The 26332-nt window shown below is 48.4% G+C and overlaps 1 protein-coding gene across 10 annotated transcripts in view; it reads right to left on the bottom strand.

Annotated features, from left to right (window-relative positions):
- The window catches only part of ptprsa (protein tyrosine phosphatase receptor type Sa), a 209083-nt gene that overhangs the window by 21713 nt on the left and 161038 nt on the right, over positions 1-26332 (bottom strand). For 3 of the 10 annotated variants that reach the window (XM_076040592.1, XM_076040593.1, XM_076040590.1), the window contains 13 exons: positions 25484-25510; positions 24326-24443; positions 17769-18362; positions 16560-16654; positions 16199-16449; positions 15985-16072; positions 15098-15310; positions 14013-14167; positions 12369-12380; positions 11952-12067; positions 6850-6897; positions 3079-3176; positions 267-390 (listed from right to left, as the gene is read on the bottom strand). In XM_076040592.1, coding sequence (XP_075896707.1) covers positions 267-390; positions 3079-3176; positions 6850-6897; positions 11952-12067; positions 12369-12380; positions 14013-14167; positions 15098-15310; positions 15985-16072; positions 16199-16449; positions 16560-16654; positions 17769-18362; positions 24326-24443; positions 25484-25510 — 1939 coding nt within the window. The remainder of the gene's footprint in view (positions 1-266; positions 391-3078; positions 3177-6849; positions 6898-11951; positions 12068-12368; positions 12381-14012; positions 14168-15097; positions 15311-15984; positions 16073-16198; positions 16450-16559; positions 16655-17768; positions 18363-24325; positions 24444-25483; positions 25511-26332) is intronic. The other 7 variants (XM_076040594.1, XM_076040597.1, XM_076040595.1 and 4 more) reach the window with 7 other exon arrangements.

Genomic DNA, 26332 nt, shown 5'->3' with positions numbered 1-26332 from the left:
GACATGGGGGGGCCACTGACATTAGAAGTGAAAATCACGATCCAGGAGCCTTTCCACCCCTAATCTTCCAGAAGCACATCCATCTGTGAAGGCACTGTGTACAAAACGTGTCAAACACCGTGATGCACCGTTAGCATGACAGCCAACGCATCGTAACAAACAAAAAAGCCAAACGTGATGTGTCTTGCTCCGGCGTTCCCGATGGCTCAAAGAATTCCCAGATATCGCACAGCGAGCGGATGGAACGTCGCGGGGCGGAGCCTCACCGTCGATGGGAGCCAGGATGACTCGGGAGTGGTCGTAGGCGATGACGTTGGCGTAGCGATTCTTGGGCTTGTTCACCTCCAGGTTGGAGTGCTCCCAGGTGAACTGCTGGCCCGGGTCGATAGACTGATGGAGGGGGCCACGGCCAGAGCGGGAGAGAGAGAGAGAGAGAGAGAGAGAGCGAGAGAGAGAGAGAGAAATAACAATCAGCAAGCGGAATATCGTGTGAATGTTAAAAGACAGATTTGCGCCCCCCCCCCGCAGGCTGCAGCTGGACGGCAGCGTTTCATCAGGGCCGTTAATGCCGCCACGGCAAACAACAATATTGATGACTGCAGTCTCTCCGCCAGACTGCGCCCCTATCACACCCCCACCTCCACCCCCCTCCATCACCGCCCGAGGGTGACGGGTGGTGCAGCGGAGAGCGGGAGCGGCGGATATTCCGGGGGCGAAAGACAAATTCGTCCGTCCCTTTGAAATATAATTGCAGACAAATATGACGTCCTTTGTTCGGCGTGATTATGCGTTCCATCACCGGAGCGCCGCTCGCCTTTTTAAAAAAAGTGAGGGGGTAGGGGGGGGGGGGTGAGTGAGTGAGGGAGGGAGGGGTGGAAGGGGAGAGAGTGTTGAAAGAGAGCTGCACTTCCAGCTTCGGCCTGTAGGTTCCAATCGGGACAACCGAGACAATTACCTCCTCCACACTCCTCCTGTTTTCAGACTCACCCCCCCCCCCCTCCCTCCCTCCCCCCCTCCCTACCCCCCTTCCACCCTGAGTTGCTCTCTCTCTCTCTCATTATCTCCTCTTCCATCTCCACCGCCGTCCCGCCTCTCTGATGTTTACACTCGCTGCCTGCCAGTCGGTCGGCCTCCCGCTAGTCTTCCTGCTTCTTGCCTTTCAAAGAGACAGAGAGAAAAAAAAAAGGCAAGCGGCCGCGAGCTGGTGCGCACAGTTTCCGCTTCCCCCTGTGAAATATCGCTCAATTAAAGTTAGACAAATAAATAAATTATAATAGTAATAATATTAACGTGCTGGTCTCCAATTTTTTATTAAATTATTTTTGCAAATGTGGTTTCATTCCCACGTTTTTATTGAGAAAAAAAAGAGCCTAAATTTTGCGGATGGCAACCAGAACAGAAAGGCCCCCCTCTCCCTCCCCCCCTCCTCTTCCCCCTCCCCCTCTGCGATCTAATGATGTTTGCAGATAAACGGCAGCTCCTCGCCGGCTTTTCGCTGCCTGACAGAAAACAGATAACAAAGTTTGGCGGCGCCTGAAAATCACGGCCGCTGCTCCTCCGCCGTCGGATCGTCTCCCTCTTCATCTTCACTCACTCTCAGCTGCCCCCCCCCCCCATCCCCCACACCCGCAAACCCCCATCATTAACTGGACCCCCCCCCACCTCCTCACTCGCCCAGCCAACACAAAAAAATCTGCATCTCTGTTAATTCGTCACTTATTCACCCGTTGGTTTGTTTTTTTCCGAGGGGCCGGCAGGTGGGAAAAGGGGGCAGGTGGGGGGGCAGGTGGGGGGTGGAGGGGGGGCAGAGGAGGCGTACGGACGCTCGTTTCCTCTACGACGCAGAGTACTTAGACGTTGCCGTGGTCGTTGTTGTTGTCGCAGCAGCTGCAAAGCGGCAACTCTGGTCCCCCCCCCCCCCCCACTCCCCGCCGCCACACGGGAACGAGGCCGTCCATCCTGCTGGCGCCCGCGCGCGGGGCCGGATGTGGAGCCATGAATAATAGATTACGGCGAGAAATACCGGATCGCTGCGAGGAGTCATTATCCCCCGACGACAGTCACCGGCGGCCCGTGATGACAGCGGCGCTTGCGCCGGCGTACCTGCTTCACTCCCCCCCACCCCCCCCACCCCCCCACACCCGCTGTGTTCGGCGTGAGGCGACAGCCGCGGTGATTTAAGGGGGGCTGCGGGTGGGGGAGGGGAGGAGGGGAGGAGGCATCGCCGGTATGCAAAACGGGAGCTGATTCAGCGTTCCTGATTTTCTAATCAACGCCCGGCGTCGTTTGTATCTGCCACAGGCTCAGACGGCTCAGTTCGCCCCTCTGATGACACGTGCACACACACGCGCACACGCGTGCGCACACACTGAAAGAAATAACCTGTAAAGCCTGACAGAAAAGACAAAAAAACAAAACAGCAAAACAGGAAACCCCAAGGAAATGAATAAAATGAAGCTGCAAATGGATAAAAAGACACGTCTATTGTTCTTAAGGGACTGCGCGAGTCTCTGCTGCCCTGCTGGATTTCTCGGGATTATTATGAAAACATCACGGAAACAAACGGTCTTTCCTGAAGCCTAAACATGTCTGCGAGGCCACGGAAAAAATCTTTGAAAAATTGAGGGAATTTGCATAGAGCAAAACGGCGCCGCGTATTTACTGAGTATATTTAGTTAGAACCATTAATCTGTTCGTGTGAGTCCCCCTTCAGAAATGCCGAGGCAACAAGAAATATATTTTAATTTGCAGCAGAAAGGCAGCTGTTTTTTTTTTTTCCCTCCCTCTCTCTCTCTCTCTCTCAAAAACAGATTTTGAAGTTTGCAGGAACTCGCATCCGCCGATACGCCCGAGAACACGGGTGGCAAAAACCACTGATATTTAAGAATTCATCACAAAAAAAAAAAAAGCACCTTGTCACCGACAAGACTGCAGAAAGGGCTTTAGAGGTAAGGAGCGCCAGTCCCCCCCCCCACTGAGGACCAAAGCAAAACACTCGGGCGTCTCCGGGCAACGACGACAGAAATCGATAGCGAGCGCAACTTTTAACCCCTCGGACCGACCGCTCGGCGAACTCACCTCGTATTCCTGGGAGAGCTTGAGGTTGTCGTTGGCCTTAAGGAGCTCCGTGTGCTCGGCCAGCTCTGTGATGGGGATGGGGGGGTGATTCATCATGCCTGCCCAGCAGGGGGGGGAGAGGAGAAGAAGAAAGACGCTTTCAGTGAAGGCGCAGACGGCATTTGACAGAAGCAGAATTTAGCAGTGAAGCTTCGCTGCGTTTACAACATGTGGGCTTGGGTTTCAGTGGCTGGCGGAGGGTGCGGGGGGGGGGGGGGGGGGGGGCGGGGCTGTGCAGAACACACAAAACTCAACGACACTGTGTGAGTGGAAAAAAAAATAAAAAAACCCAGCTGATTGGACCAGGCCAGAGCTCGCAGAAAGCTTTGTTTAGGTCGCGCGCACGCACAGGACAAAGTGAAAGACTCAGTCAAGTTGGATGAATGCAGCAGTTCGGATGATGCAAACAGCCCAAGCAGCTTGGGAAAATGTAACCGGACACGGAACGCGTCGGGATCGATGGCGACATTTTAAACAGCAGTAGAAGGAAAGGATTTCTTTTGCAGATCAATCTTGGCTTTTCTACATTTTTGCTAAACCTTACAAATAAAACACTTTTTAAAAATGTTTTTTTTTTTTTTTTTTGTGGCATAGCCTAACCATTCAACTCAACATTTCAGTCTTTCACGACTGCCAACGTGTTCTAACAAACTAAACTCTACTGCTATATTGCTGTAACACAACCTATTTGCGATCTGTCAACAGCAAAATGTGGCAGAGTCATGAGATTTCTTCAAAGTTCATCCTCGTGGACGGCTTCATCAGTGCCAGCTCCAGAGGACAGAGCTCAGCAGAGGAGCCCTGACCTGGGGGATGGATGGTGGGAAGTGAGGTGGTGGGGCGGGGGCGGGGGGGTGAGGTTTAGGGATGTGAGTGATGCCGGGTGACACGTCAAACTGCTCCACTCCAGTCGGCCGGTTCAAAGCAAGCCAGCTGCTGTTTCTCCCCGAGCCACCCATCTGCTGCATTCAAGGGAAAAACGGAAAATAAACGCTCCTCACCTTCCCCCCGGATCCGACAATATAACGTTCCTAGTCGGCTATCCGGTACTTGGAATTCCAGGACGGAGCTATTTTTTTTTTAAAATCACTCTGGCTTTAATATTCCTCGAGCTCGCTCCAACCCCCCGCTGGATATTGCGTCGCTGTTGCCACAATATTATCAGCACCGCTGTGCACTCCAGTCGCTAATCCATTTATGAACATAATGCTTGGGCCATGTAATGGAATATGAAGCAGCCATAGATTGTAGCGCCGTCCCAGCGAGCACGCAGGCGGGAGAAAAACTCAACTTGACGCTTTGATATATATATATATATTTTTTTTTTTAACAAGTTGGGAGACGTTTCCCCACTGAGCGACGAGGTCAAAAGTCGGCAGAAGGGTGAAATCTCTGCACAGAAATAGGTTGGGGAGGCTTAACCGGCCGTGGAAAATGCGCTTAATCACATTAACCATCCCTCATTTTGCCTTTCTGCAAAAACGCTTTATATCCCTTTCAATGTCAAGGAGGTCACTGGTGTCGCGGCGGCCTTTGTTGGAGCTTTCCGAGACGGAGGCCGACTCTTTGTGCTGACAGTCCTAATTAGTGATGGTAATTTCCTCAACAAATGCGGCGGCGTCAATTACATGAAGATTAGCAAAGATTACAATGCATCTGCGAGAGCAGTGAGGGGACGACGCTGGATGCAGGAGATGAGGAAGGAACGGATGCGGTTCATTCATCGTCTGCGTTAATCAAAGAGCATGATGGGGATTTTTTTTATTTTTTTTATATCTGCACTAACTGGGTATTCCAAGTCTTTTTTTTCCTTTCTCTGGATTTCTAGAGTGATTCTGCAGTTAATCAATGTGGCGAGGCCGCTCCACACAGGGATGCAGGTCGGAAAACACAGAGCTGTGATACATTTGAGACTTAAATTAAATGAAAGGAAATAAACAAAATGAAGACATAAATTATTGTCTCAATTCGTTCATATTTTCCCATAAAGATCAAGGTAGCACTGGCGCCGTTTGAGGGCGAGGCTGCTTTAGTCACCCCTTCTTTTTGCCCAAATGTATTTAGATGAGCATCAAGGGAAATAGGAAATATTGCAAATTAAATTTGGGTGTCAGTCGACTTGAATTCAAAGGGAAAAGTTATCGGCAGTGACGAGAAAATGTGTGTGCAAACTCCCCCCAGAGAGGGGACGGGCGGGAGAAGATCAAAGAACTTTCACCAGTGCATATGCGCGCGTGCGCGTGCACGTGTGTGTGTGTGCGGTTTACTGCTGTGTGTCTCTCTGACATCCCTAAAACTCTATCAGTTCCTTTCAGTCTGTCCCCACAGCCCACATCACTGCCTGCATGCAGAAACGCTCTATCAAGTTATGAAGATATATTAGGTCAAAAATACCCCCCCCCCCCCCCCCCCCCACACACACACACACACACACACACACACACACAAACCAAGCGTCCAAACAGAGCGCCTCGTCTGGAGGTTCGGGTTTGCATATTTTAACGTGCAAATCCGTCATCGTTTCCTGCTGCCGTCGGAGGAGCTGCAAGTCGTGGTGTTTACCGAGATAAACCCCCTGAAATAAGTCATTTTGTCGGGGATGTTTGTTTGCTTCTCGGGGGCCACTTCTTCCACACCATTTCCTTAATTCTAAAGAAAACTGAAGGCGTCGCGCTTGATTGGCGCTCTGGACGTGACCCGCCCCACACTTTGGCGGAGTCACTCCAGGGGAGCGTCGTGTTTGCCCAACCGATTATTATTATTATTATTATTATTTTTTATTATTTTGCGAAAGCTATCATCTCCCTCTTCCTTCAAAAAAGACAATACAGAGGAACCCTCCACCTCACTCCTACACATTTCTTTTCTCTTCCCGTCGACTTCATCAGCGCGATCAATAAACAGAAAAACAGTCAAACTAGCATCTAATTACACATTTCCGATCTGCTGATCCGTGTTCCACGCGCCTGAGAGATCCTAACGATTCCTCCCCGATAAGCTGGAGCGCCTCCTCTCCGAAAAGCCTATTTGTGATGCTGCATATTTTCATATGAAAGGCTGAGCGAGGAAAATAAGGCGGGGGGAGGGGAGAGGGGGAAGAAAGAGAGGGAAAGCAGCCACTCTGCTTTTTCCTCCGCCGACGAGCCCCCTTTCGCAGCGCTGGCGGGGAGGAAGAGGAGGAGGAGGAGGAGGAGGTGATCAAATGTCGAGCCATTGTTTGCACCCCAGCTTTAATTAATTCTGCTCGTTATCGCCGAGCGCAGAGAAGACTCCGTTACCTCAGAATGGAAGTGGAGCAGCGGTGGTGAAGGAGGAGGAGGAGGAGGAGGGAGGAAGGATGTGAGGAAGTGATAGAGGGGATGACAGATTACAATCCTGTAAAATAACAAAGGGCGGAAGGGAGAAAAGCAGGCCCCCCCCCCCCCTGCCCCCACTCAATCATCTCCACATCAACAGGAGTGAAGTGATCGGCTGGGTGTCGTCCGTGCACGCTGGGTTAATGCGCAGCTGGCGGCTCGTGTGCATGTGAGAGTGAGCGGCCACAACAGCCCGGCAGGGACACCGACACAACACGTTCACGTCAATTAGTGCAGGAGTTTTGCCGTGTAGTGCGTGAAAAAAACACAAAAAAAAAACACAAAAATGCAGATTAGACGTCTGTGAATGGAAGCAGGCGGTACGGAAAATACAAAAAGAAGAGAGCCGGCGGTGCTGGAAGCTTCGGAGACTAACTTTCGTAGTCAAACTCGGCATCGCTCAGAGGGCTGCTCAGACCCGAATCTGAAGAAAGAGAGAAGAGCCATTCAGTGGAGAACACTTGCACTTCAACCTTCTGGGCTTTTCTTTGGAGGGGGGGGGGGACTTTCCAACAATTCACCAAAAAGGTAAACACGAGGAACCCCCCCTCCGGTGGTGGTGGTGGTGGTGGTGGAGGTGGAGGTGGAGAGGGGCAGGGGGGGGGTCTCAGGAGGCGGGGGAGTTAAAAAGGAAAGTAGGGCAAACGCTATCAGATGAGAGCGGCTCCTGAGGTCCTCGGCGGGCCGTCTGAGAAGCCTCCTCCTCTGCCGAGGCATCAACGGTCGCACAGACCGGGGATAACGGAATTGATTTGCCTTCTCTCGGAGCCTCTCTGAAGTTGGAGAGGGGAGCACTGAAGGAAGAGAACGGCTGGTGTTTCCAGGGGGAAACGCGCTCTGAGAGCCGTCCTTTGTCTGCCCAGGCGTCCCAACTGAGAGGTGTGGAAGAGCGGGCGGCGTTCTGACGGAGGCCGGAGGTCCCGAGAGAGGACAGGCGCTGATACTTGCAAGTCTTATCGCAGGCTTCCTCCAGGGACTCCACAGACTTCCGTCTCCAGATAGAATTGGCTGTTTGGGAGCCGTCTTGACACGTGGGCTGGTCCTTCCCCCCCGCCCCCCCAGGTCAGAGATCAAAAAACGCTCAAGAAAAAATGTTAATGTCCATCCAAAAGTCCATTTCCTGCCACTGGTTTTTCTCTGGTACACAGAGGTGATGCAAACATCCAAACATTCCTCTACAAAATTAAAAAAAAAAGAGCTCCGAACCTCAAAATGAGAAATCATATTCCAATCAAATAGTTAAAAATAAAAACAGGTGGGGTTGTGCCAAACAAGCCTGAGACAGACTGCTAATATTCTCGTCTTCGGAGGGAGAAAACCCCCCGGATAATTAAGTCACCCTGGCGGCAGGGCCGAGCCTAGCCTACCTGGGTCTACCTGCCTGAGCGAGGAGGCAACGTCGGGCCGGCCGGCTGGCGGTGCGGCAGACACGGAGACGGGGAAGTTCCCTCTCGTCCTTAATTGATTTGTGACAATGACTAATTAGAGCTGGCAGGGGGTGCTCTGATCCACTGCTACCAGGCGTCATTCATCGCAGCGGGAGCCAGGGAGCCACGTCTCACTGTGTTGTAGGAGGCGGCAGTGTGTGTGTGTGTGTGTGTGTGTGTGTGTGTGTGTGTGTGTGCGCGCGAGTAATTTCTTCTTTTTTTTCTTGAACCAGTCCTGTTAAACCAGTCCCGTCTGCCAGGAAATGTTGAGTTCTTTTTTTTTTTTTCTTATTTACGCCCCAGAACACAGATTTTCTCACCGTGTGACAGAATCACGTGGGCGCCGAGCGGCGTGTGGGACACTCTGCAGCCGGCACGGACGGAGGCGGCCGAAATGGAGGCTGTGAACTGGTGCGGGAGACCCAGGGAGGAAGTGATGGCTGGCGCCTCTCTAAAGTTGCGCGGAGGGAACTTTACTTGTTGTTTTTATTTTTATCAGAGGGGCCTAATGATGTGCGCCGATGCCCGTTTTGCGCAGTGGCGGAGGGGCAACGCGCAGCAGTTATCCGCTGAGTTCGTGCTGCTTCATTACTTTGGCCCCATTTGCCAATTAACCCCCAGGGAACGACTGCGTTAATGACAAAAAAAAACCCGAGACACACCGCCCTCCCTCTCCTGCCTCTCCCCCGGGTACTTATGGGATGCCAATGAGAGGGTGTCACATGACCTGAAGGCCTTAAAGCGCAAAAGGGCTCAGACACGCAAACTCCACTTTCAGCGCGCCCAAGCTCGCGAGGGAGCGTCATCGTGGGACACGTTTTTTTTTTTTTTCCCCCTGCTGTTCGGCGGAGCGCGGGCTCGGTTCAGCGAGCACGCGTCGCCGATGCCGCATATGCTCCGCTGGATCGGCGCCACGCATGAAGAATGCTCATTTGAACAATGGTCGCCGTTAGGTGACGGAGGAAAATGCAAATGCTCGGCGACCCGCTTAATTGGGCCAAAACGTCCGTTCAAATTAGGTTTCCTGGGGTGCTGAGTTAAAAAGAAAGTCGCCCAGCCGCGGAGCGTCGGCCGCTGAATGAGGGCAACTTGTAGATACGGACGATGAGGTCGTCGTCATTACAGGAAGTTGGGAGGCTGCGAGTTGGAAGCAGGTGAGGACGAGGCCAGCGAAGTCAAACTTCCACATTTGTGTGCGGAACAGAGGGTTGGGGCATCTCCGCCCAGCCAGCACCATCCCTCTTCTTCTTCTCCAATGTCAAGTTTTTTTTGTTTTTTGTTTTTTTTTGTCCATGGAGAAACAAACTCAGCAAGTAACACCGTGTTTTTTGGAAAAAAGAAAAAAAAAAAAGAAGAAGAGGAAAAAAGTGCCGAAGAGAAACGCTCCATCTTGAAATCCGAGCCTTTGATGGAGCAGAGACTGGCTGCGGATGACAGATGGCTGCAAGACAACTGGGTTATGAGACGGGGAGGCAGGATAAATGGAGGGAGGGGGGGGGGGGTGGGGGGGGATAGAAGGAAATGCACGGAATAAAAGAGTGGATGTGTTTACTCTGAGGGATGCACGGAGTGCTTTATTTCCTCCTCGATTGCTCGAGCAGAGGATAAGATGTGTAAAGTGTGTTGCAAATAACGGGCGAGCTCCATAAAATGCTGCTGTCTGTCAAAAAATACCGCTCAGTCATGAAAATGGAGACTCTGCGTGATCCCTTTCTGTTGTCATCAAATAGAAAAGAGTGATTGACGCATCGCGACTGAACACGGAGGCCCCTTAAAATAGAAAAGTGACTCCTCTTTGACTAAAACCAATAAAAAACCTTCACATTGAAGTTGCTCTGACGTCATTAGTGCATCAGTCGGGGTAAAAAAAAAAAAAGGAAAGTAACATAAAAAGCAGGACATTAAAACAGGATGTTGTGACTTAAAAAAAAAACAACCCACAACATACATCAAATTTTGAAACATTTCTATCCATAAATACGGCTCGCAGGCGGCAGATAATGTGAAACACAGTGACGCGGGAGCACTTTGCGGGTTACATCTGCTCTGCGGCACAAAATTAACTTCGAGTTGCATCATGTGTGCCCTCCAAATCTGCGCGTAGGCTGCGTGCCAATATCACGATCCACCGGAGGCCGAGCTGGAAATCAGAACGCATGTGTGATCCGTGTCATACGTCACGCGCTATAATGGCAATGTGTAATAATGTTGCGCAGGGAGTCTCGTGCAGGTGCGTTTCGCACCACGGTAACGTAACACAGCAGCTGGCCCACGTGAGCTTCTCAGAGCCAGTAAGGGTATTTTTTTGGGATTAGAGTCACTGTTAATTAACACACGGAAGATTAGGAAAAAAAAAAAAACTTCAGTGGGTTCCAAAAATAACGATTTTAAAGTTTCAACAAGCTCTATTTTTGTTTCTCGAGAAATTGAAGTAAGAAAGTAGGAAAACGTCGGATTCACCTTGCCAAAAAAAGTCAAGTTTAGTAATAATTAATAAGCAGGAAAATTGCGTCGGCGCCTTCCCTTCCTAACGAAACCCGTGACCTCACAATAAATAACTGACTTGAGGTGACGTGCGTTTGACATAATGCCACCATTATACTTTGACGTAAAGCCGGTAAGGAGAATGACGGACAGTCAATGCTTGTTATTAGTTCACGCACGGCGGTGCAGAGTTTCCACCGACGAATGGCCCGGGATTGACGCGGCTCTTATGAGAGAATAATAATGGAAATGCTCCTTTAACGACTGGTGTGGAACAAAGATTTGTCATTATATTGACTCGCGGTGTCAAGTGAGTTTTATAGGGGCGTCATAAATAATTCCCTTTTTTTGCTCTGAAGCCGGCTGACAGGTGCTGCTGAGTCGAATGGTGAGAATTTGTTACGCCGGCCGACGTAACAAAACGTCCGTTTTCTTACGGCTTCTTGACAGAGCCAGGTTGAAGCGCTTCAGCCTTTCATTTAAAGTGACACGGGACGACTGGGCCAAATGGCATTTAATGACGCTGGTGAAAAAAGAAAACCCTATTTGTTTTAATAACCTGTGTCGTGTCGCAGTTAAAATCCGTCGCGCCAGCCGTGGTTCCCTCTGTCATTAGTGGACATTAACATAGAGCGGCATCAGAAAAGAAAAAAACGAAATAATGAATTTGTTATGTGGCTTTTGTGCAGGATCAGAGCTAAAATCGCTGGAGAGCCTCGTCGCAATGACTCCCGACCTTTATTGAGCCATCATCTTCGTTGTCACGTGACCGATGCTGGATTCTCATCAGTCACTTCCGCGCAGGAGACACTGCAGGGAGCGGGAACGCGAACAGGCTCGTTCGCTGCCTCTAGAGGCGGAGCACAGCAGGATGTGTGTCTCCCATACAGAGCGGTGCGATGGAATGAAGATGGAACAAAGCCACCTCAGAGGCTGCGTTTCCATTACCTCTAGAATTGCGCAAAACCTAAATTATCGCAATGAAAAACTGGTCATGGAAACGCCTACATTTCTCAAATATGGCTGAGAGGTTTTTATGCTCTCACGAGGTGGTGTTTCAGACGCCTCTATCGGAGAGGTATCTCGCAAAAGTGTCATTGAAACACACTTTCGCATTTACGCGTCGCAGGATGTGACGTACGTGGTCACGTGACCATTTTGCTTCAAGTGAAAATGGAGCGTTATGTTTGGACGGAGGAGGAAACACATTTTTTTTTTTTTTTTTTTTTTACAAAAAATCTAACAGAAAATAAAAGACAACCATTCTAAACAAACAAAAGCAACGTAATTCTCGCGATTTTACGAGAATCATGCCTTATGCGCTTTACACCATTCAATAGAAACACCTGCAAATCGCAATTTTGCGAGAAAACTGTAACGGAAACGCAGCTACTGTGTCAGGAGCTGTAGGTTCCCCCCCCAATATGAGACTGGACTCTAGACTCGCACTACTAAGTCAAGATAAGCTCTCTAGCTAAATAGCAAATATAGCTGCTGAAGCTCATAAACGCCACATCAGTTTCAGAGCACTTTTCGAGCGTCGGTGCGAGGTGTGTCCGTGCTTTACCCGGAGTCTGGAAGTTGATGCGTCTCATCTCCACGGGGTCGGTGGGGTGGTGGGGCGTAATGTCTGCGTTGTTGAGCAGGCATTTGGTGCGCGGCTCCGACTCCTTCCTCTTGCGGCTGCGCGGTGGGGGCGAGAGGGAGTGGAAAAGACGCAGGGAGGGGCGGTGGAGGGCGGAGCAGGGGGGAGGAGACGCACGACATGACAACAGAAACACAGATCTGGAGTTAGCCGAAAAAACTCGGAATGGAAACGATAAAGAGAGCTGAGAGCGCACAGGTAGTGTCCAACGACAGTCCATAAGGACAGAGATAACAAGATAAAAAAAAAAAACTGAAATAAAAAACCCATCCCTCTCTAATTGGACTCTTCTTGCTGTTGCTGAGCAAGGCTACCCGACCAAGTGCGGCTAAAACTTACCTGTCAGGTTTGCTGCTCCCACAGAAAGCAATGAGTGGAAGTCAAACAGATATATAGAGAGATGGCCGAGGACACAACACACAAGGAGAGAAGGGAGAAGAGGGGAGGGGGGGAGGGAGGGAGGGGAGGCGAGAAGAGAGACAAATCAATAGAGAGCAGTTTAAAAGTCACAGGGGCTGCAGCTGCTGCTGCTGCTGCTGCTGGGCTCGCACTAAAACACCATGCAAAGCTCATCAGCGCCGACTGGGGCGGGGGGTGGGGTGGGGTGGCGGGGGAGGTGGGGGGGGGTTGCGCTCGTCTGAGTCCAGGGTGAAAATTTTTGCGGTGGCCAGTGTTGTTTTGCGTGAATGTGGAGAGGTGAGAGTGCACACGAGGGCGCAGACGAGGGCGGGGGCGGGGCAAAGGGAAGGGGCGGGGGGTGAGAGTCAGGGCCGCGGGCAGAGTCCGGGGGGAGCACTGTTCCACCGGGGGGAGGCGGAGGGCACAACACGTGGGGGTGACGGGAAGAGAAAGAAAAGAAAGACAAAAACAGAGAGAGAGAGAGAGATCCAAGGAGAGGCGTTACTCTCCCTAACCACCCAGATGGAGGTCAGCCAAGGTCACACAGTCGGGCATCTCCTTGACAGGAGCGAGCTGCGCTTCCCTTCCCTTCACGATAGCTCGGGGTTTTCTAGCTTGTCTGGTCATTTCAGGAAAAGTACAAACCACAGCCTGAATCCAGGATGCGGAAAAAAAAGCCCAAGGTGTTGGGAAAAAAAAAAGAAGATACTTCTTGGACTTGTTGAGAACGTTGACAACAAGTTTGTGACCCCTGCACGACAGCTGGAACGCGACAGTATCGGGCCTGATCTCGCCCAGCTGAGTTTTAAGTCAGTCTTAAAATTTGAGTGGGCTACACCGCCGGTTGGCTTCCTGTGCGGATAATGAGGCGCAAGAGAGAGTAAATGTTGACGGAGGCGAGCTAGGAGGCGACTGCTCTGGAAAACCACAGAAGAAGACAGAGAGGGAGAGAGAGATAGAGGGAGAGAGAGAGAGAGAGAGAGAGAGAGAGAGAGAGAGAGAGAGAGAGAGAGAGAGAGGCTATGACCAAGTCCATGCAGGAGGGTGAGAACTGAGGGTGCTGCAGCACCCCCTGCTGACGAGGAGTGGTATAAAAAAAAAAAAAAAAAAAGCTTTTTCATATGTACATGCAACATTGTTACAAAGCGTGTGAGCGTTATGCGGCTATGAATACAAAATGAGCTGCTCTTTCAACATGCTCCCTTCCATGCGATTATTTCCCAATAGCCCAATTCCCCTGGAAGACGCTTCAACTTCAAATGGCAAGAAAACACTCATTGCAAGCAGCTGGGGGAGGGCCGGCGACTCCCTGACAATTTTCCATCACATTTATCTCAATTTGATGAGCGCAGAAGTTGGGTTGCTTGCGTGCGCATGTGGGTGGAGCAGGCCGTTAACAACACGGGGCTAAAAGGGCTCAATGTCCTCATGTCACAGGGATGGGAGGAGGCCATTCAGTGCAAAACGTCTAAATCCGACTCCAGCTTGCAGTCGCTTGTCATTCAAAGTTGAACAATGACATTTCACAAAACCCCAAATTATTTACCCACAAACAAACACATTAAAATTGCAAACCCGACTCACTTTTTATACAAGAGGATGGCTATGACGATGCAGATGATGAAGACCACAGCCAGGACCGGGCCCACCACCCATATGAGTCCATCGCCAGTTTCTAAGGGCAGGGCTATCTCGGGTGTCATCACTGTGTCCGTATACGGGCTGGTAGCAAACATTTTCTGCGCAGAGAGCAAAAAAGAATACGGTTACATTCACAATAGGGTCAAGTAACTCCGAAATACAAAAAGAAATGCCGATCTTTCCCTGTGATTAGTGTTGCCAACTTTCATTCAGGAAAATCAAGGAGGCCTCCTGCAGTGCTCGGGGAGCGTGACCATCACAGGCCAGTGGCTCGCCAGTAGTGGTACATAATCATAACTTAAAATAGGGTTTCAAAAAAGTATGTGGTTCACATAGTTTGAACTGATTTGTTACCAATTGACATTACAAAATAAGCCGAATGTTTAAATTGGATTGAAATCATTTAATAGAACATACTTTTACACAACAATCAATAAAGAGCAGGATGGATGGCTTTTTTTTTTTACAAAGGAATTCAGTTAATACAGCTTGAAAGAACAAGTGATCCTGATTCATAGCCTCCTCTTTTTATGGTTTATGGTTTGCAATGCAAACTCTATAGAAGTGCATCCAAAATAGATTTACTGTACGTTGAAGGCGACTCAGAAATACGGGACAAACTCTGTCCCTTATCGATTTAAAACAGGACGCACCATTTCACCGTCAAATACGGGACAATTCTGTATTTTAAGGGACGGTTGGCAGCTCTACCTGTGATGCCTCTGATTAATTGACTGGGATTCACAAAGCGTAAAAAAAAATGTGTAAATCCATATTAGAGTTTGATACATAAATAATAATATTCAGGATTATAATCCTGATAAGATTCAACACAGTTTTATCAGGCTGATGAGTTGAAACGACACAAACGGTTAAGCCCATCAGAAAGGAGCACATGCACAGCAAATGCAACAAATCTCAGGATTGGCTCTCGGACCTCTGTTGGATGACTGCCTCGAGTGGACCGAGCCAGCCTGACATACAAGAGGGCTGACGACACCTTCCAAAGCCGTTCTCCTCCAACTTACCCCAGAGGTGGAATTGAGTTCCGCCAGCAGGAAGAAAACGTACTCGTGTCCTGGCTCCAGAGGTTTGTTCTCACACATGCTGTGGCGGTGGTCGCTCCCCACTGTGAAGCTGGAGGGCAGCTGTCTGAAGCAGGCTGTGATGTAGGGCTTCCACTGGTTAAACTTGTCCAGCTGCCGGCGGGACCGCCGCTTCAGGGTCACGTCCCGCAACAACTGATTGATGTGGAAAAATGGTATCGGTTTACGTTAAATCCTCCTTTTTTTTTGTTTTTTTCCCCCCCAAATCCTACCTCTATTAAAAGATTAAGGCGGCAGAAAACAAACTGGAGGTGTAACTTCACCATTAGATTTTTTTTTTTTTTTTTTTTTTCTTTTGGAAAAAGGGATTTAAGTGTTTGGCTCTGAAGCCCAAACATCCAACACATTCATTAATTCCAAAGGAATGACAGGGGTGAGCACTAAGCAGGGGGAATGTGTGTAATCTCAAATCCAATAGGAATGGATGCCGTTGATCTGGCAGACAAGGTGACCCCCGGTGCGGCGGGACGAGAGGCAAAACACTGAGCGATTCCCTCGTCTGCGCTCTCAGGGATACATTAGCATGTCTCAGCTGTACCTGAGGGACGGACCGTCGGGTACAGGTCCGGTTCTCACCGTGTCTGGCATGCTTTACGCCACCTGCCGCAGCCTTCTTGGCATTATGAGGCAACATCAATGAATTGAGCAAACCCCCCCCCCATCGCGGTTAAATTTCAATCGTTCTATTTAATACATGTTGTTGTAGGGAGCGATAAATCAATTTCCTCCCCCTTTTGTGACGCATTCACAGCAAAAATCACAATTTTTGCTGTGAATACTTTGGCTTCCACACATTCGGATGTCAGCACCTCTTCCATGTCCATCTCATCAGGGCTCTTCAGGTTTTTCACTGTTCCTGGTGTCCTCTTAAGTGGCACCACGACCACGTAGAAATTCCTGGAAACACAAATAAGTGTTCAAAACCACCAATATACATTAGATAAAGAAAAGATGAATACATCTATCTAACTATCTATCTATCTATCTATCTATCTATCTCCGTTGTGGCCTCGTTCCACTTACTTGACATTCCGGTTATCCACGGGTGGGAAAGACATGGTGAGCCTGGTGTCAGGCTCGGCGTAGATGTCCAGCTTGGGCTTCTTGACCAAGATGAGCGGTGCCGTCCTGGCAACCACGCGGTGTCTTGGTTCTCCGTCTGGGCTTTCTTGACAGGTCACCCTGAACTCGTAAGTGGTGTTGTATTTCAGCCCGGTAATGAGGACCCTCATCTGCTTGGCGTCCACATCCATCCGCTGGCGGTTGTACTCAATCTGAGGGGAGAGTTCAGAGACAGTCGAGGCTCAGAGTGGAACTGATTGGAATGGTGAGTCCGCTGGTAACGGGAGGGACGTTTGGAGGTAGCACACTGCGGTTGACTCACCGTGCATTTGTACGGTGACCTGCTTTCAGTAAACTTCCACGCGAGCACGACAGTCGTCTTGGTCGCCCACTTGACAGTAAAGTTCTTCGGAACATCTGTTCGACGGACAAATTCAAGGGGAGGTAAAAAAACAAACAAACAAACAAACGAAAAAGAACAAAGACAGCGTGTCAGTGGAGAGAACAAGTACGCCAAGACCAGGGAAAGAGAAACAAAGACAGAGAGCGTTCCCCTGCAACGTTCTTCCGAGTCGGAGAGTGAGTGCACAGGTGAGCTGTGGTTGGCTGTGAGAAGGGCAACGTGATTGGTTAGGACACACACACACACACACACACACACATACACACACACACACACACACACACACACACACACACACATCACATAAGACTCATGAACGACAGAGCTCAAGAAGCCCAAGAGTGCATCCACTGGCAAGGCCATTGTGGGCTGCACGAACCCGCTCCATACTCATTTTGACCAAATGGCCATGTGAGTATTTGGGCAGCAGAGCCATGCAGTCGCAGTGCTCACAGCTCTTTCAGCTGTGCAGGAGCTGGGTTGGCACTGCCAGTGAGCTCCCAGGTGGGAATTGAGACAGAACCAAGACACGACATGCTAACAGCTCGTAGCAGTGCATCTGGTGGATGCCATGCCACAAGCTGTCCCTATAAGGAAGGAGGGGGGTGGGGGGGGGGAGCCGGGAAGGGAAGGGGAGGGGGGGTATCTCTTCCAAAACAACCAATTGAAAAAAAAAATCAAATCAAACAAAAGGACTAGAAAACAATTCTCTCTCAATTTAATATAGTGTTAACAGTGAGTGGGCTTAACTCAACTCCTACCTTTTTTTTTTTTTTGAAAACTGGACGTGTGAGGTGCATTATCTTAGTGGGTGTGCTCGACAAAGGACGGACTGCAAGGACGACTGACAGGATTGTCTGACCAAACAGCACTTACCTCGCAACTCTAGGCTGCTCTCCTCTTTCTCAAGACTGACTTTCAACTTACTGACTTTCGGTTTTTACCTTGCCGGGGTTAGTGAAGACAGTGTTCCACAGCAAACATTATTCATTTCAATTTCTCTCCTGGAGAGGTGGTTGTTGGAGGGGTTGTTCACTTTTTTTTTTTTTTTTTGTTGTTGTGGTTGTTGCAAAACCAATATCCAACCCCCGGCAACCAGGTTGCGGAATTGAATTAGGCGAGTCCTACCTGTCCAACCAAAGGCCAACGTCCGAAACTGGATAGGAGGGCTGAAGGGCCCCGGACCTATGCTGGTGTGTGCTCGTATTTTCACGTCGTACGCCGAGTTTGGGCTGAGGTCGCTGAGAACATAACTGGACAGGCTGGGTGGCAAGCGGAGCTCCTGCGGCGTCTCTCCAAATCCAGCCTCCTTGTAGGCCAAGGTGTACTCAGTGATCACCCCGTTCCGCTCCGCCATCACAGGTGGCGACCAGGACAGCTGCAGCGTGCAGCATGTGGCGATGTAGCCCTCTTCAATCTGAGGGTATCCCCCCGGGGTGTTCTCTGGGACACTGAGCTCCGCCACGGCTTCCTCCCCGAAGCCCCCCCTGCTCTTGGCTGACATTTTGAAGAGGTAGGTGGCCCCTTTGTGCACTTTGTCCACCGAGTACTGTCGTTGTTGCGGAGCGAACTCCAGCGTGGCCAACGGGGAGACATCTTTCCGGCCAAACTGGAGACGGTAACCCTGCAGATCCATGCCGTTGGTAAGATCTGGAGGGTCCCAGTGTACCTTAGCCGATGTCTCTGAATCCTGAGCCACTGACAGGTACGGTGGGCCGGGCACTGTGGAGACGAACAAAAATAGAAGATAAATTGAGGCCGCACAGATAGACTGCAGGCACATTTCAAATCTGAACGCTTGAAAGCTGCTGTGAAAGAAAAAAAAAAAAAAAAAAAAAAAAAAGATAGGGTTTGCATTCATTTTTAATTTATTGACTCATTAGAACGCTGAATCCTTGTAGCTCTGAAAATGTTGTAAATGTAAATAGAAAAATCAGATTCTTCTAAATATATTGAATGGTACAAAACTGTCCAGATAAAAAAAAAGAAACACAATCTATACAAAAAAACACGAGTGAGGAAAGAGTCTTGGAGTTTGTGAGCAAACAAAGGAAAAAAGAAAGTTTTGCCATAAGGACTTGTAGGGGCCCTAATAGACAATTTTTTGACTGAGCGCTGCACCCATTACTATTTCAAGATACATGTTAGCTCAAATTCAAATAATGTCTGAAAGGCCGGGAGCAGGGAACGGCTTTCCTTTCAACTGAGACAATCGTCTCCTGTTGTAAAATAGATGATCCGCACTGTGAGGGTCTAGACGACATTCTTTAGAGTGGCCCAGTTTTGCTACACTCTAAAGGATGACATACATCCCTGTCTAAACGCTTTTAGGAGCCCATCAGAGCTGAGAGGAGCGGCGGCAGCCGTGGGAGGCCTCCGCTTCTCAAGCTGCCTTCAAAGTTTGTGAGGGATGAGCGCGACTGATTCTCACACGACCTCCTTGCTGTCAGTAAACAGATTCTATCTGGATTTATTTCATGGCCCCCTTCCCATCCTGACTCGCACGCTTTGTTCGCTAGTTTTCCGTTTGGACCCAGGAGGTAGCAGCAAAGGCAAATGAGGCAGTTTAAATGAAGGTGAAGCCTCATGCATGGGGGATGCAAAAACAAACACCTCAACAACGCCCTTGATTTTGTTTATCTTTGACAGCAAGGCCTCCTCGTCAGATGATGTCAGATGATTGGCGAGAAGATCTACAAGTCTTCAGAGGACGCCCTCGGTGACTCTTTGCGATTCAAAACGCTCGCCAAGTGGGTCGGCAAAGTGGGTCGGCAGCGAACTGCTTAGTCCTGGCAGCGAGCGCTTTCTCAGCATAAATTAAAAATGCTGAATATGCCGAATACAAATACTGAATACAAACGATTGTACCGTTACACTGCTCTTTACTGCAAGATGCATTTGATGCAACAAAACTCACGGGGACTATTGGTTTTTGAACCGCAGACTGCACAAACACATTTCATCTGATCTCAATCGACTTCCTTTCGGGAACGCGTGTACACAATCCAAAAAAAATGCTGCGGAGCAAACCCCCGTTTTGATTTTTTTTTTAATTTCATTTTTTTCCCAGGCAGCTCCGACTCCTCTTTTCAGCGGTGCACCCGCACGCTGAGCTTCTCTTGGCCGCTTGCCTGGCACAGACTTGGAAGTAATTTGAAAAAGAGTTACCATTAGTCTGGAGCAAAACTACTCTGCCTCAGTGGAATTGCATCATGCTCCTTTGGCGTGTCCAGATACAAATACCTCATATAGTGTGCACCATAATGCCGGACACAGTATGCTTGCAGCGAAGACTCACATCACATACACCCACAGAAAGCAATCTCCTCCGTATACAGCCTGCGTCCGATCGCGCTGGCGCTCGTTTCCGTTTGCTAATGGTCTCCTCTCGGAGCGAAGGCTATTTGTGGGTGGACGGTGGCTGGTGGACGCAACCTTTTCCGGTAATGGGAAGGCAGCGTCCCCGAGTTTGGAGGGAGGCCAACGTCTTTAAAACCTCAACCGAACATACTCTGAGGAAACTTGGTGTCATTTAAGTCAGACGTAATGCATTGTGGTAAATGCATGCTGAACATGACTTCCAGGTGCTTACTGGGGGTTGAAGTTTTAAACTGCACTATTATAACTGCTGCCTCTTTACGCACTCACACACACACACACACACACACGCACACGCACACACACACGCGTACATACCCTGTACATAACTACTTGCAGCTTGTACTTTTCATATACTTTCATACAACTGACAAGTGTAATCAAACGATCCTGATTAAATGTATCAGGTAATCGCAGTTTAAAGTCCAGTTAAACAAAGCCCAGGTACTTATTTTCATGGTGGATACAAAACAGCAAAAAACCAAAAAAACAAAAAGAAAAAACTAACAAACGAACAAAAAAGACAGAACAATCAATCATATAAATAGTCGGCACCTATGCTCGAGAAATGACTGTGCAGCAGAGCAGCTACCGCGAGTCAAAAAACAACATATATAATTCACACAACAAAACAATAATGGGCTTACTTAATGGGCCAACAAATTCAACCATGAAAGCCTTTGTTACTCCCAACACAGCTTTGATTATTTCTAGGTTTAAAACTGGCCTGAAGGACTTTGGGGGTGCGAGCCAGAGGGCCAGTGTTGCAAAGAGGTGTGTGTGTGTGTGTGTGTGTGTGTGTGTGTGTGTGTGGCACGATGGGGTGATGAGAGCAAAAACAAGGGCAGGGTGAAGGGGTGAAAAATGAGTGAGTGAGGGATGATGAAGGTGACTGGGGACAAGAGGCAATCTGCTGCAGAGAGGGCCCAACAGGGATATGAGAAAGCCCAAATGTGTGTGTGTGTGTGTGTGTGTGTGTGTGTGTGTGTGTGTGTGCGCGCGCACATGTGTGCGTGTACATGAATGATTCTGTGGCGTGTGGACAACTTGATTGTTCCCTCACCTGCTCTCTGTAGTGCTTAGCCCCCCCCCCCCCCCCACACACACCCTACCTTGCTCCCCCCCCCCCTCCTAAGCACTTCTGGCCCCTTCCTCATTTCCAAAGCTCTTTCCCTATTCCTCCTCACTCCAACGAGCCCCTCCGCCCTTTTCTCATTGTCCGTTGTCAGGGTCGACCCTCGCACAATCCCTCGCCGCCAGCCTCGCAGCACGTTTCCCATCAGGCCACAGTAGTATCAAGAGGCGCCTGTTGACTCTCATTCAGCCTGATTGAGCAAGGGCCAATCTGCTCTCCCTCTCATTTCCTCCCTTAGCAAGCGTGCGCTCTCGAAGGCCAAGCTATACATAAAGCAATAACACAACCTCACAACCTCTGCCTGCCTGTGCGTCCATGGCACAGTGCAGCCCGTGGCTGCAGGCCTGCCGGTGATGACTTTACAACTTACAGGACGGGTGGAGGGGTAGAGGTCCATTGTAGACCTTAAAGGTAATGAAAAAAAAACAGCCCTTGCACTGTTCAGTCTTTGTTGTGCATATGTCACAAACAACATTGGGAGTTGTTCAGTAATTAGAAGGCGGTTAAATGCCAAGGAGAAATGTGTGTCGCCGTTTTCAAGTGGATGATTTATGGTAAATACAGCAGGAGTAATTAAAGAGTCTCAAGAAAGAACAAAAAAAAAAGAAAAAAAGAGAAGCCCGTTAAGCAGGCATCAGAACAAATTACAGGAAAATATAATAAATATTAAAGAGGGAGCGAGCACGCAACGCAATGAGTGTGCTGCCTTGTAACTGTCCCATGATGTGAAAAATGTGCTCTCCAATGCTTCCTAATGATAATCTGGGCCCCTAGCCTGTCAGCCAATTCCTCATCCTCTACTTCCTTACCATGCCCTTGTTAAATTAAGTTCTGACAATCAGCACTTTGTGATGTCACAGTAGTGAACACTAAAAACACGGCATTACCGACGCGACTTACTGATTGTTTTTTTTCCCCCCCTCTCAAACGTGATAGGGAAAGGAAGCCACAACAAAACAAAAAACATTTAGTCGGAAGCTAAAACCGAGTGTTTTTGCTGAAGGTTGTAAACAAAGGGCTAAATATGCTGTTTGGCGGCAACTATGTGGCAGGCACTACAGATTCAATCTCTCATGTATGCGGCGTCAGGTTTTAGATTTCATCATGAGGGTCAGTTGAATACTACATCTGTGTATAAAAGTGCCCAGTAAGAGACCTGGACCCAACTGGGAGAATGCCCTTGAGGAACTTTCATGAATAATTTAAGAAGACATGAGCAGAAGACATCGAGAATTTATTTTGTAATTACATTTTTCCTTCCTTGTTTTAAATTTCAATACTGTATTTACATCGTTACTTCTTTGTCGAGCAATCAAACCATGGCTAAACGTACATTTTTACTTGCAGTTTTATTTCCCCCAACAAAATCTTTGAGAAAAATTCCATTGGATGTTTCCTTAAAAGCATAAAACAACTTCCAGTGAGGCTTTTACCATTGTTAGGACAATACAACTACTGATGTAAATCAGCATTTAAGAGGAATGGAGACACACTCTATTTGTCACCACTTTATCGCGTGCAGCTTTTCAGGCCTTAATATTTCCTAAAATGAAAATAATGTTAGATTTCCTGAAGGCGAGCGCTGTATTTCAGTGCATGTTTGTGCATTAAGAAGAAAAAAAAAGATAAAAATACTCTAAGAATGGTTGTGTAAGACGTGTTGCTTTGTGTACGTCCTGAGAGTGCTGGAAGTGCACACAGGGAAACACATTTGCGCTGCCGACTGGCATCGCATCTCATGAGCAAATCTGCACCATTTTAATGTACAGTTAAGAATAAGCTGGATGCGTGACCGCCTAACATTTTAATCTGGTTATAGCGACCACTGCCACATATTGTGATCACAGTACAAAAAAAGAAATAACCTCAAATAAGTTTCATAAACCCATTCTAAAAGCCCCAAGGATCACCCCCCCTCCCCCCAACAAAAAACGAAAACCTCGCAGTTGTCCAGAAGGGCTGCCCAGGCTTGTTTTCTCCCCACCTCCCATCCTTTCCCACTCACTATCTATGATGGCACCCTAAGCATAAATCATCTGCCTTCATTCGGAAAACACAAAAGGAATATCAATTCCTGTGAGGTGCAGAAGCTGCGGCCCATCAGTCAGTCTGACCTGACAGCAGCCTGCAAAGTGACAGAACTCACTCAAGCTCCTTTGGAAGTGTCGCTTTCTCTGGTAACTCATCGCAAACACACGGGATATGAGTGAAAAGCGTCTATGGTGGGTTTTTTTTTTTTTCTACTGCATAAAAATGTGTCAGTTGGTTCAGGGCAGCTACATGCTAGCTCGCTGGTCACCGCTTTAATTAAAATCATATCTTCCTGGCCATTAATCACTGTTTGAACCTGGTCATAAAATGAAACATGGCGTCTGCGTGGCAAACACATAAAAACAGATGGCAGATAACAGACTAATAATAATGGTCTGAAACTGCCATTGTAAAAAGGTTGACAATTGCCCAACTCATTCTTTTAGTGAGTTAATAACTTCAAACAATACGTATAATAATAATAATAACAACGATGTTTGCTCTCAGTTGCTTATTGATATCAGTAGGATTATTGCAGACAAAAGGATCCTGCTTCATACCTGAGCGTCCTTATCCATAAAGAAGCTGGAGAATGCATGTATGCATGTGTTTGTAGGGTGGTTATATTCATAGGTGCATGCCAACGTATGCAAAGCATTGTCATTGAAAGGCTCCTCTGCTCTCTTATGATTCCGTTTATGTAACCAGGTTTGAGTGGTCTTATCTTGCCAGTGTGTGCACTTGGTGATACCATGAGGAAAATAAAAGAAGAAAGGGCTTTGTACTGTGTCGACATTGTACACCGGCGTTTTATCCTTTTAAGGCTCCAACAACAATGCCTTCTGTGTGAAGCTCATCAGCAGGAGAAATATTCAACTGAATAAGATTAAGCCGCTAATGCAACCACTAAACAAAGACTCGACAGGCTAAACCATCCTTGAAACTGTTAACTTTTCTTAGAATATGCCAAAAACACCTACATATACCGCATTATGATCAGACTGAGGATGCTCTCAACTATGTGTTGATGGAGGACTGATGAGGAGCTCCTCAGGATGGGATCATACAGGCAAAACGGGCCTCCGTTGGTGACGCACTGAACAAAGGGAGAGCAAAAATGATAATTTATCAGCGTACTGACCTGCACTTTTGGTCACCACCAATTTGGGTTTACTCCGGGCTCCATCTCCTTTGGTGGTATATGCAGCCACAGTGATGGAGTAAGTGGTGTCTGGTTTTAGCCCTTCAATGACCATTTCCTGTGGGAGATGGAGGGAGGGAGGAGGACAAGGGAAAAAAAAAAAATGACAAATTGTCTTGAAAATCTGATGTTTTGACCCCATCTTCCCTTCATGCAGGACAAACAGCCTTGTACGGGCGACGGTCTCCCAAGGTTCTCTTTATTCATTTTTATATGGCATGCACCGTATGTGACGCCTGTCCCCATGGTATTAGAAATAGCCATTCCATTAAGTCAACCCTCTCAGTTGCCAAGGTGGGAGGAGGGACATTAGACATGTAAATGGAAAGTAGCTCCCTTTTATTCCTCCAGCTACGCTCAAATCAACAACTTAACTTGATGATAAATGCGCACGGAATACCTTCCTGCCTGCTCGCTGGCAGTTTTTACCTTGGCCATTAGGTTTTCCTGAGACCTCTTCAAAGAGAGGCTTCCGATCAATTCTAATGAATCTTTTAAGGGAGCGGGGTTTGAACGAATGCAGAATGAGGTTTTTAACAGGCCGGTTGGCTGAGGGATGGGAGAGGTCAATAAAGGTAAATGGGCTATAAGCACTGTCTTGCACTTGGAATGGTGTTCACGTAGCGCCGACGGAGCGGGATTTCAGAGTTCAAATTAAGGGGAGGACTTGTGCAAATTACAGATGCAAATGATCATCAGAGGCGTCGCGCTAATTTGAGAAATCTGCCACTTGGAAAAGTCAAAGGGAAAAGAAAATACATTCATAGGGAATACAAACAGTCACGACTAGAGCACAAGACAAGACATTTTTACGGTATCAACACAGCAAGACACTGCAGGTAAAGGGAGCAGCTGATATTGCATCATCCCCATCATCGCAGCCAGCTTCAAGCATGTTTAGTTGTTTAGTCGAGACAGCTTTGTGCTGAGTACTGGCAGCGTGGCTGACCCCACCCACAGCCGGGCTGCTGTGGAGCCCCGAAGCTGCATCGGTATCCAAATTTGAACAACTGTTAACGGCAACGAGGCTGATGCAACACCCGCTGTTTGCAACACACTCCGCTACACCAAGCAATCAGGCGAAATCTCCATACTCACATATTCAGCCGTATCATCCAGCGCCCACTAAACCCCCCGCCAAAGAGGAGAGTGCAGGCGTGAACGGAAAAAAAAAGAGAGGAGGAAAGAGAGGAAAGGAACGGGATCGTGAGCAGAGAGTGAAGAGTAGCGAGGTCCGGAGAAACAGAAGCCGCGTGAAGCTCATGTTGTGGAAATGTGTACTTGGTCGTGTGGGTCTGAAGGACGAGGAGCTTCGTAACTGTGCTCCTCTGAGTGGTTTTTAGCTAGCTGCACAGCTGGCTAAGTCATTACAACGTAAAAGCATTGCTTGGCTGACGGTGATGCTCGGAAATAATCAATCCATTTTTCACATGTGCTTCATTGACAGACGTCCATTAAAGGCCCTGGTGACATTTGCTAATGTTCCTCAATGTGTGCCTATGGCAGCCGCATGCTCAAAAGTAAAAATACAACAGAACAAAAACATAGTGGGACTCCACATCGCTAGTCATGTCATCTAGGTGTGGAAGCCCAATCTGAATTTAGAGGGCATAGTTCATTCTGGTTCAAGTCTACATTAGACTGTGAGTACCAATGTGTTTAAAACAAACAGACAAACAAAAAAAGTTACGGATGAACTAATCTTGTAAGCATATAGAGCCTATTTTAAGATATATTTCTGCTGCTGAAATGCATCCTGGATGGTGCATCTACCCGTGAGGAAAAATAGATTTTAATTTATGTCCCCAAAATATGTACGTAAGGCAGCCATTCTTCCCTGGGTTGTTTGCCGTCATGCTCCAAGGGTGTAATTTCCATTTGCATGATTGCTACTGTGTAGAAAAGTCTTGTTCTAGTAACATTTCCCCTCACATGGTGTTGAAAGAA

This window comes from Nelusetta ayraudi, unplaced genomic scaffold (assembly GCF_046127955.1).
Source record: "Nelusetta ayraudi isolate G7.1 ecotype Tasmania unplaced genomic scaffold, CSIRO-AGI_Nayr_v1 ptg000062l, whole genome shotgun sequence".
Taxonomy (NCBI): Eukaryota; Metazoa; Chordata; class Actinopteri; order Tetraodontiformes; family Monacanthidae; genus Nelusetta; species Nelusetta ayraudi.
This window is presented reverse-complemented; position numbering and strand designations above follow the sequence as displayed.